This window comes from Ammospiza nelsoni, chromosome 19, assembly GCF_027579445.1.
Source record: "Ammospiza nelsoni isolate bAmmNel1 chromosome 19, bAmmNel1.pri, whole genome shotgun sequence".
Taxonomy (NCBI): domain Eukaryota; kingdom Metazoa; phylum Chordata; class Aves; order Passeriformes; family Passerellidae; genus Ammospiza; species Ammospiza nelsoni.
The window spans coordinates 6,081,695-6,096,824 of NC_080651.1; the positions used below are offsets into that span (position 1 = coordinate 6,081,695).

Here is a 15,130-nt window from a genome sequence, read left to right on the forward strand (position 1 = left end):
GAGGACAGAATAGAAGAAGCCCAAATACCTGCTTAGAAGTGACCCTGCTGACACTTCTGCAGCACTCCAGCTTTTAATTCCATTTTGTATTATTCCATATAATAGAGATTGATAGATCCAACTCTCTATTGGTGAATATTTCCATTTTCTCTCCTTTAAACGAAACCAACATGCTACACACACACACAAAAAGCAACACCCTTCCACAAACACTTTGAGTATCAAAGGTTTTATTCAAGTAAAATAAATTAAGATCTTGTTTGGTTCAAGCTTTGTGACAGGTATACACAGCAATTAGTTTTTTTAAAATAAAGATTTGCATGTGGGCCTGGTTCCTGAGGCTCTCATTGAGTCACCTGAACCTTGTCTTATGCTGTAGTTTTACTTTTTGTATGTTAAAATTTGTTCCAAGAAAATTTCAATACCAGTGCTCCCAAAAAAATTTAAAGAAAGGTATAAATGAAGCACAGAAATAAATACTTTGAATATACAGGGTGAAGTAACATACTTAGCAAGAGAGAATTAGGATAATCACCAAAAGTCCCCAAAATATATTTCTATACATCGTGACAAGTTTGACATTAAAGCAGAATAAACCAGCATTTTTTCCTTAGATTTAGTAGCTTTAGTCATGGCTCAAAGTGGGACAAAGCTGGGAAGTGCAGGTTGCAGTTTGGGGTTTTACAGAGCCCAACAGGTCTGTTCTGTGGGGATGGGGCTGAGCTTGGGTGCTCTGGCAGAAAGTGAAGCAGCCCAATGTGTGTCAAGGCATTTTCCCTCCAAGCCCAGGTGTCCCTGATTCCTCTGAGAGAATGAATGAATGAATGAATGGTGGGACACAACTCAGAGCACAGCTGGCGTCTGAAGGACTTTTGGTACAGAACAAAATGACCCAAACATTTTAAAAATATCCTAAATATTAGAGTAGAACTTTCCCAGGTCATTGTTATGTAAGAGTCTGTTGTTTCAAATGCTGAATTTGGAAGGACCTGGGTTTTTTCCTGCTGTGACTCACAGGGCAGCAAACCTGACTGATGGGTGAGTTAAGGCTCAGCACGTGTTAAGACAAGAAAATTGAGCTGAAGTGTTTTATGCTAATAAATTCCTTCATGCCTTCAGGTCACTTTTGTTTAACCACACTCTCAAGATGACAAACTCCAGCTCAAGGCTAGGTGCTGATTTTCACTAGCCATGTTTTCCCAGGGAATGAGTCAGACTAATTGAAATGTCTCTAATTTTGTGCTCTTATTGCTTCATCTAAATCCTCCACCACTTCCTGCAGCTTCTGTAGGTGGGGGTGGACATTCTCCTCCATCCATTCCTCTATAGCACACCTGGGGAAAACTTGCTCCATGGCTGCTTGCAGGTCTTGCACCACAGCACTCCACTTGGAGAAGAGCCTGAGTAGAAGTGAAAAGAAGAAATAATGACTTTGGCAGGTGAGCTCTGCCCCAGGGGAGGGTTGGCTTACTGCCTTTGGAAGGGAAAACTGTCCTTAAAACCACTTGACAGGAAAAGAAGCTTCTGTTACAAGAGCCCAAAGGACTTGATTTGGTTCAGATGGCAAAAGCTTGATGCTGTTTCAGTTTAATTCCATTAATTTTGGCACTTTCCTCATGCCAAGACTTTTAAAGTACCAAAAAGTGAGCTCAGAAAAACACTTTGCACATTTTAAGTGTAACTGAAACCCACTGTGAGACTTGTTGGGAATTTAATTCTGGGTTTTATCAGAAAGGGAGATGAGGCTGGAGTGGATGTTCATCTTAACACAGAAAATAAAATTATAAATGAACCTTTTAGCATGAATTGGCAGAATGTCTAGGACAGGTTCTGAAAAGCCCATGGTGACAAGGGGAAGGGCCTGCCTTTATTCCAAGCCCTTGGAGCCACTGCTGAAGGTGCAGCAGGGCTGTAACTCCTGTGAATCCTTGTTACAGGAATAACAAGGGAGAAGCTTCTGGATTCCAATTTTGTACTTGTTCTCAAAGAATTCATTCAACAGAAGGCAAAGATAAAATTAGAACCATAGAATGGTTTGTGTTGGAAGGGAACTGTGAAGATCATCTAGTTCCAACCCAAACATGTTGTATAAAAACAGATTATGGATACTTTGATTCCCACTGATGTTTCTGAGATAATTTTAGCAGAGGTAAGGGCTCACAGCTCTCTGTACCTGAGTGCCCAAAATATCTCAGACTTTATTTCCCCTGGAGTGCAAAACAAGTGCTGTTACCTGACTGCATCTGGCTGGAGGTGGTGCACTATGATGGGATGAATAATCTTCCTTTTCCTGTGGTAGGGGCTGAACCAGCCTGTGGAATATCTGAAAATGGAGGGTGGTGGGAGCAGTGATGGAGCAGCAGCAACCTCTGTTTGTCACTGCTGGGGAGGTTGCAGCTGAACTCTGCACAGAGATGATGCTTAAGGAGTAAATTTATTTCAGGCTCTAGATCTTTGGAATTACCTTGTGAAAGTGCTCCTGGCAGATGAGCACCTGATCATCTGCTGCAGTGTAAGTTTCAAAGTTTCAATTCAAGCTCCTTTCTTTTTTAACTACACCATTCAAAATGTTCATTTTAACTTTAAACAGCAGTAAAATGTAATTAGGGAAAGAACTACATGCTTCAAATAAGGCAGCATACAGTATTTAGGAACTTCACTAAAATATTTTAAATTTTGATGTAAATATTATGTTCTGCTGAGGTGTCAGTGACACCTGAAATGCACAGCTTGATATTTAAATCACTTTTCTGGAGTTGTGCCCCACTTTGAGAGGATACAGCTCCAACAGTGCTGCAGCCAGACAGAGAATCAACAGAAACTTCATTACCTGTTCCTTTCGAGAAGTTCATCCACTGATGACTTGAGGTGGAAACTGATTTGTGTCACAAGGGTGAGGACACTGCTCCCAGGAAAGGTCCCCAGACCTGGGCTGTCCAAAGAGGATCTGTTACTTTCTGAACTCACCACACAAGGAGAAGCAGCTGAGTTCTGCAGCTGGAATGTTGTTACCTCATGAAAGTTTCAATTTCCAGGTTAGGCATTCCCAGGAGGTTTTCCACATTTTCTTTAACCTTTTCAGAGAAGCCACCTGGCAGAAGACAGTGGAAATGAGTAAAGGAGCCTAAAGAACCAAAATGTTCATACAAGAGGGGTTTTCTGCAGTATTCTGCCTTGGCTTAGTAGCTCCCCTTTGGTGGAGAATTTTTTAAAAGGTGAAATGGAAATAAAAGAAGGAAAAAACATTTGTGGGTGGGAGGAGGAGCTCAGTGTCTTTCACACAGTTGTCTTGTGCAAGGTGAGCACTTTCTAGCTCTGAGCTTTCTGTTCAGGGTGCTGAATATTTCTAGTGGCTTAATTAAAAATCAGTGCATTGTGGGGGTTTATTTTGAAAATAAGAAAAATATTGTTGGCAACTGCCTGTAAAGAAAGCAGAAACTACAGGAGGTATTTTACAATGTCCTCCCTAGATCCATTTTAAGAAAAACAATTACTTAAAACAACTTTTACACATGAGCACATTCTAAATTAAACTAAATTAGGCTCATTTATATATCACTATTGTTTCAGGTAAGTTTGAAGAGCAATTCTGCATCTTAAATTTATTTTTAATATAAGCATGAAGTTTTTGACCATTTGTGTGTTAGTTCACAATAAATGAAGGGGATACAATGGCTATTTTTAAATACTTTGGCCAAAAGGCTTCTCTGCTCCCATACTGCAAATTCTAATTTATTGTTCATAATTCAGGCCATGATCAATTCAGCAAACCACCTCAAAATATAACAATCCTGTGCTAATCTTAGGGCAAAGTCACTTCACTCCTGTGCTAGGCATTGTCTGAGAGAGAATAAAGTTGTCATTGTACCATTCTTTAGTGCCTGCAGACACACAGCCAGGGATGGAATGGCCACAGGGAGAAGCTCACACAGAACAGCAAAGTGATCATACCTGTGTCAGAAAACATCCATGAATCACACATTTTACTGTCAGAGCAGACTAACCAAATGGGAGGGTTTAATATTTCAATCACCAAAATTCAAAGAGCTTTAGAAACATCAGTTTCTGTCTCAGAGAAGACATCACTTATCTCTGAAATGTGAAGTATTTCTGTTTAACCAGTAAGAACAGAGGAAAACCAAATTCTCAAGGTAAGTTAGGGTCAGAAATTGGACATCAGTTCTCTGATATTCCCTACTCTTGACTGCATAAAAATGTTTTACTCCTTCATAACTTTAACAAATTCTCATCTCTTATGTGATTTCACAGTTTTTGAGTTCCCATCAGACATTCAGATAGACACAGCATGCATGAACTCCAGTGTCTGTGAGCAGTTCAAGGTGGCACAAAATCCATTCAAGCCTTCCAACCCAATCTGCTGGGGTGGTGTCCCCAAAGCCATTGTTCCTGCTGCTCAGTGCTGCACAGCTGCAATGCACCCTCACAGTCTGGGGGTGAGGCACAGCAGGGACAGAAGAATTGCAGGGTGGCAAAATTCCCTTCCAAACCCTCAGCTTCCCTGCACCTCTAAGGGAGCTTTGGGGTGGAAGTTGGGTTATCTGTGACTCCTGGAGGCACACAAGGGCCGCTCCTCACCTCTGCCAGCCAGTCAGTGCAATCCCTTCCAGGACATCAGCAGGGCTCCTCTGGGCCACCTGAAGCCACTCCAGCTGGTTCCTCAGGTGGTGCCCAATCAGGGTCAGAGACTGGTTTGCTCCCGTGGCTCCCTTGAAGGCACTTGCAAACCACACCTTGGAGAAGCCACACCTGCGGTACTTCTCGATGAGCTGCACTGCAGGGACACACAAAGGGCACACACAGGATGAGCTTCCTCCAGTTCCAGCCCTGACTGCAAGGCTGCAGTGAAGGGAAACAGCTCCAGGTGCAGCAGGCTGCTGAGCCCTCCCAGGCTTGGAGCATCAGCAAGGATGGGGATTGACACCCTCTCTGAGCAGCCTTTGAGTGGCTGGCTGTGGGAACCCAGGACATCCCTCTGGCTGGCCAGGATGGGCAGGGCCCTGCCAGGGGGCTCAGAGACCCTGGCACAGAGCCCAAAACACCTGTGGGTTTGATTATGACCCATGGAGCAAATTACCAACCTTAGATGAAGATCTGCAAGCCACAACAGTTTAGGTAGAATAGTGAAGTTATCACAGGGTGGAAAAGTAGATTTTGGGGTTTTTAGAATGGGGGTTCAGGGGCAAGACAGAGGGATCTGGGCATGTCCAGCCTTTCTCCTTCTTCTTCCTGGCCTCCATCTTCTGCTGTGATGTTGGCACTTACAGATTGCTTTAGAGTGGAAGCTCACTGTCTAACATAGATGAAAGGTATTGGAAAGTAATTGTAAACATTGTACAGGTAGTTTTTAGTATAAAGAAATAACACAGCCCTGGGGGCAGGCAGAGTGCCTGGAACTGTCCTGCTGGATGGACCTCGGCAGGGCAGGAGAAAGAATTTTATAGATAAAATGCAATAAACAACCTTGAGACCAAGAATTGAAGAGCTCCAACTCATTCTTCAAGAGCTGGGGTGGGAAAAGAGACTTTTAACATTCTTGGGGTCAAGGAACCCAAAAGACCCCGAGAGGTGTCCCCCTATTTCCATGTGCCAGTTATGTACTCCAGTACATAGTATTGCTAGCATGCTAAGAGCTGTGAGGTTATAACAAGCATGGACAACATCTGAGAGCTGATGGTTCTGGCAAAAAGAAATATTTGCATGAATGTTAGATGCCTGACAGGGGCCTTTAGGAGCTTCCCTCTGAATTCTATAGATGTATGAAGCCCTGAAGCTTCTTTTGCAGAGCTGTTCAATACAGAGTTATGTGCTCCAACTGGTGTTAATGCAAGGAGAATTAATGTAACAGTGCTTGTGGAAAACCTCTGAATCTCCTATCAGTGATTCCAAAGCTCTGCTGAAAAGAATTAAGCAGCCTACAATGCAAGTCATAGGGGAAACACAAATAGAAAAAGAAAATAAGTAATAGCAACTATGATGTGAATCAAACAAGGGCTGTCTTTATGCTATGAAAGCAATAAAAAACAATTTCACAAAACCAGATGTTTTGGTGTGCAGCTAAGGTAGGTTTTAATGGCAGAATTTTACTTCTACACAGCTCAGCAGAGAATACAAACCTTTGCCCTCCACGTTGATGTCTGTTGCATAGTCCCAGATCATGGGCTGCACCAGCTGTGGGACCCCGGACTCTGAAAGGAACAGAGCTCTGCTAAACCATGGAGAAAAGCTGCTTAAATGGGAACTCAGCACAGGTTACAACAGCCAAGGCTGTCACTCACAGCTGCAGTGCCCCTGGGCATTTCAGCATGGCCAGGGTTTGGCACATGCCCACTGTCCTCAGGCATGGGGAAACCATGAACATGGAGGAGCAGTGACAATTCACCAGAGACCCCACTCACCCCAAGCCCCCCTCGTTTTTAGCTCTTTGCATCTCTCTGTACCAGCTGGATTCCACTGGCAGAGCCACAAGAGGAGATTTAGCTGAATTCAAATGTAACATTTACCCTTCCACTTACAGAGTGCCTTTCAAGAACAACTAAAGATACAAATTTAGCTTTAACTCCTTTCATAATCAACTCCTCAGCTAGTTTTAAACATATAAAACTGACCCTTAGAGAAACTGCAGTAAATTGTGCAGAAATTCAGTATTTTAACTCCATCACATTTCAATTTGTGTTTTTGTGGCAGTGCACTTAGAGTGCTGTACTGCTCTTGTGGAAACCCCATGGGTCCCACCTGCATTTTTGGGGATGATTTCCCTCTATCAAAGCCTTGAATAGGTCAGTCACTGTTGGATGAGCTGCACAGCTCTTCCTGTTACCATCTAAATTTATTTACAGCAGCCATGTAAGGTGGCTCTGAAAATGCTGGAGCTCCATCTGTGCTCAGACTACTCCAATTTCAGCAGTGCTTTGATATTTTTCCACAAACAAGACTTGTGATGTCAAGGTCTTGGAGCTAGCCCACAACTGAGTATCAAACTCCTCACAATGTGCACCATGATCACAAAGATGCTCACAGGGCTGCAGCTTCTCTGAGTTTGCACCACTTGGGATCAGGTGCTGCAAAGGGCAGCAATGAACATCAGAAGGTGGTGAGAGGCACAGAGATTTGGACTTGGACCACAGATGTTAATAGGTTGTTGTTTTAATGTTGGTTGTTGTTTCAATGTATAAGGAAAGTAGAATTGAGCATTTTGTAATGGAAAACTGAATTGTTCAGACTCACCCACACTCCCACAGGGCCTCTATGGCAGCCAAGGACTGAGTGCTTCTATTCTCTAGTCAAACCACACCTCAGCTCTTGCCAGATTTGTTGTTTTCATGACATTCAGCTGCCAAGCAATCTTTTTTACCTGTGCAAACCTGCTCACACACCTGCCAGTGTTTCCTCACTTATCCCCCTGAGCATGTCATCCCACACGATGGGTGTCACCATGGGGTAGGACCAGGCCAAACAAGTGGCAACTGCTTTGATGTGGGACAAGCACAGCTTCTGTGGGGTGTTGTTCTGCTGCTGCAGCCACTGCTTCGACTCCTCTCCTTCACCAAGGTAGTAGACCTGAAACACCAAGCAAATCATCCTGATTTTTATTTTTATTTCCACAGAAATAGAGAAAGTGAGGTGGACAACATTCCAAACCTTTGTCCAGATGTGACTGAGGGGACACATGCCAAAGCACCTCTCAGGGCTGAAAACACTGCCAGCATTTCCATCAGTCTGCAGGAGACTGTGGCCATGATTACATGCATCACTTGAGGGGATTTTCCTACAGAAACTAGAATATCTACATGCTATGTTTGCCTTTGGAGTGCTTGTCCTAGAAATAGCTCTCACCACATTTATTCACTTCAAATCCATCAGGACCTGAGATGGATAAAATGAGGTTCCTGTCTTGGGGAAGATCATCCAAATGTGAGTCTAGAAGGAGCCTGGGGCCATGTACAAGGGTGTCCCGGCATACTTGGTCCCATTCAGAGAGTGAATTAAAATTTGATAGTTTAGAGCAGGTTTTATTTATTCTACATAAATACTATTTTGCTTTATAACAGCTCCCTGTCCAGCCTTCCCACCAGTTTCAACACAACAGAATACAAAATGCTAAACTAATACCAGTACAGATAATTAATACTGAATTCCAGGGATCTGTGTGCCATCAGCATGGTTTTAAGAAACTATGAGAATGAGAAGAAAAAAACTCAAGCTTCTCTGAGACAAACTACCAAGGTAAAAACCCAACACTTCCAACCACAGAAGGGTTTACTTTGAGTAACTTGCCCAGAAAAATGAGCCAATATCTTACACCAAACTTACAGGATTTCTAATGAACAGCTCTAATTGATATCTCACTACAAACACTCACTAAACCCCAACACTGTTAGCTTCAAGAAGCTGCTTTCAATACTTTGATATTACATTCCTATCTATGGAAATGACAATTTGTGCTATTGGAATAATTGGCAAAAAGGCTTTTCTACACTGGCTCAAGTGGTGTTTTCTGCCCCCAAAATCCCACCCAAACATGGCCTGGCCACCACTGAAATGCAAAAGCCTCAGCCCTTGCTATGATTCCTCAAAAGAAAAGAAACATTCCCAGCTGAAGAGGAGCCCCACCTCATCACATCCGATGTGGAACCACTGCAGGTCCTGGTGCAGGGCCATGACCTGGTCAATCATGGCTTTGACCAGCGCCAGGGACTCCTCCTTGTGCGGGTTCAGGGCGTTGGGCAGCTCCTTCACCTCCCGCAGATGGGCAAACTGCCTGTGCTTCAGCACAAACTGCAGGGAAAGGAAGGGGAGCTGGGGACAGCCACCACACCAGGCACAGCGCTGCCCTCCTGTCCCCAGGGTGTCCTGCTGAACCCAGGGACAGGCTGGGGGCTCAGCTGCTGCCCCACGCTGCTGGGGGGTCTCTGACCACAGAGCACCTCACAGGGTGGGTGAAGGAAACGGGGAGGTCACTGCAGTGTGACCCTGATGTCAAATCCTGCAGCTGGCAGAGCTGGATAACCAGAGCACTGGGACTTGGATTGGAAAATTCCAGCAGAGAATCCCAGAATGGGTCAGGCTGGAAGGGAGCACTGTGGCTCATCTGGTCCCACCAGATGAGCAGTGCCAGGGTTGTGTCCAGAGTGGGTGTGGAGTCTCTCTCACTGGGGATATTCCAACCTGCTCAGGGCCTGGTCACTGCACAGGGAAGAAATTCTTCCTCACGTCCAGGTGGAACTTCCTGGCCATGGTTTGTGCCCAGAACTGGACACACTGCTCCAGATGTCACCAGGGCTGAGCAGAGGGGCAGGATCACTCCCTGCCCTGCTGCCAATGCCATTCCTACTGCACACTGAGGCTCCACCAGCCCTGCTGTCCCCCCGGGCACTGCTGGCTCAGCACACCAGCTCTCACCCAGCTCACCTCCATGTGCCCAAAGCTCTGCACCAGTGGCACCACGTCCAGGCCCTGTGCCCGTGCCCAGCTCAGCAGCGCCTGGAGCTCCTCGGGGCTGCAGGAGAACGACTGTCAGTGCCTGCTGTGCACGGCCCGGGCTGCCTGCAGCACCCAGAGCTGCCTGCAGGGTACCCAGAGCTACCTGTAGGCGTGGGGGGCCTGCAGCACCTCCAGCGGCCCCGTGTACGGGAAGGTGTCCTCATATTCCAGCAGCAGCCCGGTGGCACCCAGGGCACGGAGCAGCGGCAGCACCTGAGGGAGAGACGGACGGGACACTGGGGATACAGCTGGGCTGTGGGCAGTGCCACTGTCACCTGCAGCAGGTGTATCCCTCACCTGAGCCCAATAAATCCTTCACCCATATCAGGTACATCCCTCACTTGAGCCCAGTACATCCCTATCTGAGCCCAATACATCCTTCACCTGTGCCAGGGACATCCTTCACCCATAACAGGTGTACCCCTCACCTGAGCCAAATAAATCAATTATTTGTGCCAGATACATCCCTCGCCTGCTCCAGGTTCACCCCTCACATCCCTCAGGTTCACCCTCACCTCCCTCAGGTGCACTCCTCACCTGCTCCATACACATCCCTCAGGTGCACCCCTCAAATCCCTCAGGTTCACCTTCACCTCCCTCAGGTGCACCCCTCACCTGCCCCAGGCACATCCCTCAGGTTCACCCCGGATATCCCTCAGTTTCATCCCTCACCCCCCTCACGTTCCCCCCTCACCTGCTCCAGGTACTGCGCGCGCGGCGCGGCGCCCTTCAGATCCAGGTGCACCAGGCGCCGCCACATGCTCCAGCCTCGATTGCTTTGGCCTGTCGCCGCGGCGTCCCTGCTCACCCCGCCCGGCCGCACCCCGCCGTCCCTGCCCCGCTGTCCTGGCTGCGAGCCCTGCTGTCCCGGTGTGCCGTTGTCGCGCTGTCCCCTTGTCCCCCTGTCCCGGTGCCGCCCCTCCGCCGCTCCCAGCTGTGCGCTGGATCCTTCCACTCTCTCTCGGCTGCCGAGCGCGTTCCCCTGTCAGGCAGGCCGGCAGGCCAGGGCGAGGCGCGCCGAGCGCATCGCTCGAGGCGGAGGAGGCGCGATGGCTCCGCAGCGGCGGGCGCTGCCCCGCGGCCCCGACAGCGCCGGGACGGGACCGGGACCGGGCCGCGGCAGCCGCCGGCACAGCAGGTAGCAACGAGCGCGGGGCCCTGGCCCTCATCTCTTACCGCCAGGCCCAGCGGCGGTGCGGCTTTCGGGGATGCCCCGGTGGGGAGGCGATCGCGCAGTGCCGGGCCCGGGAGCGATCCGCGTGTTTGTAACGCGTGTGGTGTGCTCCAGACCGGGATCCCGGGAGAGAACCGTGTGTGTAACGCGTGTGGTGTGCTCCAGACCGGGATCCCGGGAGAGAACCGTGTGTGTAACGCGTGTGGTGTGCTCCAGACCGGGATCCTGGGAGAGAACCGTGTGTGTAACGCGTGTGGTGTGCTCCGAACCGGGATCCCGGGAGAGAACCGTGTGTGTAACGCGTGTGGTGTGCTCCAGACCGGGATCCCGGGAGAGAACCGTGTGTGTAACGCGTGTGGTGTGCTCCAGACCGGGATCCCGGGAGAGAACCGTGTGTGTAACGCGTGTGGTGTGCTCCAGACCGGGATCCCGGGAGAGAACCGTGTGTGTAACGCGTGTGGTGTGCTGTAAACCGGAATCCCGGGAGAGAACCGTGTGTGTTTGTAACGCGTGTGTTCGGCTCCGAACCGGGGTCCGCGGGCCCGGTGCTCCCCGGTATCGGCCCGGTCCGTCCCTCCACGCTCACGGTGCCCGTTCTGTGCTCCCTCGCAGCGCCAGGAAGGGCAGATCGCAGCAGGATCCCCGGGCAAGGTGGCTGAAGGCGGCGATCCTCCTCCTCCTCTTCCTCTGCGCCGCGGCCGGCGGCGGCCTCGTGGTCTGGAGCCGCGTCCGCACCCAGGATGGGATCCCCGAGGGTGCAATCCCCGGAGATGGGATCCCCGAGGGTGCAATCCCCGGAGATGGGATCCCCGAGGGTGGAATCCCCGCAGACGGGGTCACCGAGGTGCTGGCCCATCGCAGTGACACCCTGCAGGACAAGTTCGTGGAGGTGCCTTGCTCCGAGGACTACGAGAGCCACAAGCGCTTTGCAGGTACCTGGGCAGGGCTGGCCGTGCTCGGGGGGCAGCAGCAGCTTGGCCGGGGCACCAAACCTGGGCTGTAAAACTCCCCTGTTTGCAGCAAACTCCTGGTCACTGTCCCTTACCTAAAGCCCCAAACGTTCGTGCCCCTCGGGCCGGCTGAACTTGGTGTAACTGAGCTTCCAGCTTGGTGCAGCTCCCTGCTTCCAGCTGAACTTGATGTAACTGAGCTTCCAGTGGATTCTGAGAGGTTTTTTCCCCCTTCTGAAGCTGCTTTGCAAAGGCTCTATGAAATAAACTTCCTGCTAAGTCTGTTTCTGGTTTGTTTCCATACTCTGTTCCATACAGAGCATGGGGTGGCGCTGATGCAGGACATTGTGCCACCAGTGTGTGGTGACTGACAAGTGCCAGCTTTTGTCACCTATTCTGAGATCTGTGTATCTGCTTTGGGGGGTGCCTGCAGAGCACTTTTCTGTCTTTGTGTCTTTCTGCTGAGCCTGTTTTCAAATTGGTATCTGTTCCCCCGGCACTTATTTCTTTGAAGTGTTGAGGTTGGTTCTTCAAGAGACAGGGAAGATTTTAATCTTCTCTGACAAAGAGCAGTGAGAGTTTGACTTGCAGCTTCCATGGATGAGCAGTGCTGATGTTCTCTTTCAGATTTGCAGAGTGTGTTGTGATGAACATTTTCAGTTGGTACAGCTGCCAGAGAGCAGCTCTGCTCTTGGTTTTTGTCAGTATGTCTGGCTGTGTGTTGGCTGATAAGCTGTTGAATCCAAAACAAAACCAAACCAAAATTTTCTGAGTTAGTTTTTAGCCAAATTGGTCATTTATCTGCTTCATGATGTGGCTGAGAAAATGCTGACACAAAGCTGGAGGCTGGAAGAAGCTGCTGTGAGCTGAGGAAGAACAAAGGTGATCAAAGGGCTGGAGAACCCATCCTATCAGGAAAACCTCAGGGAGCTGAGTCCCCTTTTACCTGGAGAAGGCTCAGGGAGGGCACATTTCATTATTCCAGTGCTTAAAGGGAAGCTACAGAGGACACAAGCTCTGCCTTTGTCAGGAGCAGCACAGAGCAGACAAGGCACAGTGGGTGCAGGTTGCGTTAGGCAAGATTTCATCTTGATATAAAAAGAAATTGCAGACAGAACACTCAGTCACTGGAACCACCTCCTCTGGCTGAGGGTTTCCAGGATGTGGCTGAGCACTGTGCTGGATAATCTTATCCAGGCTCTCTACACCACAAAAAGCTGAGCCAGATGATGTTTGGAGGTCCTTCTTTCTCCTGTGCTAGTTCTGATAGAAAGTGTTTGACAAATTGCAGCTCCATGTTCTTCAGGTGCTGTTGGTCAAAAAGACTTAGAACATAAAAGAAAATTTTATGTGGAGTCTGAGGTTATGTAGTTTTTCCTCAGTGCTGCTAATGTAGCATCTTTTTTTTGAGGATTCATCTCAAATGTTATTTAGGCCAAGAAAACTGATGTCAGGAAGCTACCAATAAAAAATTGTCTTGGTAAGGCAATGTTTTGGTTTTTTTGGTTTTTTTTTAACATGAGAACAGGTGTTCTGTGTTAGCTTTTCATAGTTACAGTAAGGGGAAACTGCTGCTGGGTGAATTTGTATAGTGCAAGGCCAGAGAAAACTGCAGCTGGTGATTTGGTTATAACTGAACTGGGGCTAAAAGTCTCTGGATTCTGCATCTGCAGTGTTTTCTTACCAAAAGAAACCCCCCAAACCAACAAAACTTTACTTTTCCCTTCCCAGGTTTGCAAAAGCAATTTTTTTTTTGTTCTGGGCCACCACCAGTTATGCTTGTCATTGTTTTCTTTTTATTCCTTCTTTTTCATCCTATTCTTTTCACTGTAAGGAAGGCAGGAATTTAAAGCACATCTCTCCAGCAACAGGAATGAATGTATTCTTTATTTTTAGGGGTGTCTGGGGAGCAGCAGCAAGTGCTGCTGTGAGATCTCACCTCTTGACTTTGTATGGGGATAATTGATAATTGTCCTCCACCTTTCTAATTAGGTGTTTGCTTGGTGCTGCTGCTTAAGTTCTGTGATTGATTTGGGTTTTTATTTATGGGGTATTTTATTTTATTTTATTTTATTTTATTTTATTTTATTTTATTTTATTTTATTTTATTTTATTTTATTTTATTTTATTTTTTGTTGTGACTGTGCTTTTGAGGATCCAGCTGTTACTTGATTAATTAAAGCTGAGCTGTGATCATTTTCCCACGAGAGGGTGGTGATGAGCTGTGGAGGAGTTTTGTGTGTTCCCCACAGCCCAGCCAGGCAGAAAATGTGGATTATGGATCAGCTCAGCAGCTTCAGGCACTTGGAAATAGGTTTGTGTCACTCCATAGCTCTTCATTCTCAGTCTTTGGCCTGGTTTGGCACCCTCAGCTGTGGGCTGTGTGTCAGGAGGAGGCACATTCCTGTCACCACTCGGTGGCTGATGCTCAGCTGTGAAGTTTCCACAGCTAAAATGAGTTTTTTATTTATGCACCTGTCCCTGCTTCCGGCTGAACCTGGTGCAACTGAGCTTCCAGTTTGCTTCAAGTGATTTGGTAGCTGCTGTCAGAGCAGGATTTATTCCCTTAGCACTGCCTGCCTGTAAATAAACTTCATACCAAAGAAAATTCTGGGTTTTGTGCTGAATGGGAGCAGGGCCCAGTGGCAGTGTTTTACTCGTGTTTTACTCGTGTTTTACTCGTGTTTTACTCGTGTTTTACTCGTGTTTTACATATTTTGGTTTGTTTCTCTTTACCTTGATTTACCTGGTAGCCAGAGCTGATGGTGCCTTATCAGATAAGGGATCAGATCAAGGTTTCAAACCATGCCATTTTTTCCTCCTCTTTTTTTACAAGAGGAGGAAAAAATATTTACTCTATATTTATTTACTCTATATATAAAAATATTTATAGGAAAAAATATTTACTCTATATTTACTCTATACTCTATATATTACTCTATAATTTTTTTTACTCTAAAAAAATATTTACTCTATAGCACCCACTTTTTACAATTTCTCTGGACACCATAACAATGTTTAAAAAACAAGCAAGAACAATTAATATCTCAGCAAGCACAGACAATTCTGCTCCTACGGGCTGAGCTGGAAACTGTTTTGCAAGAGGGGAATTGCAACTATTAATTCTTTCAGAATATAAACTTCAATGAAAATTAAGAGCAAAATGGCATACCAGGTTACCTTATGTCATACTTCTCAAAAAAATAATGTTTTTTCTAGAGATACTCAACAAACCAAGCTCATCTTGAGTTACTGGCAGCTGGGGAAATAAAACAGCTCTGAAAATCTCTTTGTTCTGAGTACTTTGAGAGGAACTGAAATGAAGAGTTATAACTGAGATAAAGGGGTGGTTTTGTGTCTACTGGGCACAAATTTGTGGAAGCTACCAGGTACCTGCAGTCCTAATCTGAATTTCTCCTGAGATTTTCAAGGTATGCCTTGCTCACACGTGCCGTGGTCTCTGAGACAGAGAGGACACTTTTCTTACTGCTGAAACCATTTTCTT

General features: G+C 47.1%; 2 protein-coding genes across 2 annotated transcripts in view; one reads left to right on the top strand and one right to left on the bottom strand.

Moving 5' to 3' along the window:
• Positions 1–213: 213 nt before the first annotated feature.
• HEXD (hexosaminidase D) lies at positions 214–10,296 on the bottom strand. The gene is made up of 12 exons (XM_059485755.1): positions 10,196–10,296; positions 9,605–9,714; positions 9,430–9,517; positions 8,632–8,796; positions 7,395–7,578; positions 6,135–6,206; positions 4,597–4,792; positions 3,869–3,951; positions 3,013–3,091; positions 2,831–2,932; positions 2,234–2,323; positions 214–1,400 (listed from the first exon to the last, which is right to left on the bottom strand). The coding sequence occupies exons 1-12, from the start codon at positions 10,259–10,261 to the stop codon at positions 1,232–1,234; spliced, it is 1,404 nt and encodes a 467-aa protein (XP_059341738.1). The 5' UTR covers positions 10,262–10,296; the 3' UTR covers positions 214–1,231.
• Positions 10,297–10,407: 111 nt separating this feature from the next.
• OGFOD3 (2-oxoglutarate and iron dependent oxygenase domain containing 3) overlaps positions 10,408–15,130 on the top strand; it is a 33,956-nt gene continuing 29,233 nt past the window's right edge. Inside the window, exons 1-2 of the mRNA XM_059486065.1 lie at positions 10,408–10,639; positions 11,288–11,607. Coding sequence (XP_059342048.1) covers positions 10,551–10,639; positions 11,288–11,607 — 409 coding nt within the window. The 5' untranslated portion in view covers positions 10,408–10,550. The remainder of the gene's footprint in view (positions 10,640–11,287; positions 11,608–15,130) is intronic.

Coding starts and splice junctions, on each gene's coding strand:
- HEXD (XM_059485755.1), bottom strand. CDS start 10,261: ATGTGGCGGCGCCTGGTGCACCTGGATCTGAAGGGCGCCGCGCCGCGC. Junction 9,715..10,195: donor GCGCGCAGTACCTGGAGCAG/GTGAGGGGGGAA, acceptor TCTCTCCCTCAG/GTGCTGCCGCTGCTCCGTGC. Junction 2,324..2,830: donor GAACTTCTCGAAAGGAACAG/GTAATGAAGTTT, acceptor CTCCATTTTCAG/ATATTCCACAGGCTGGTTCA.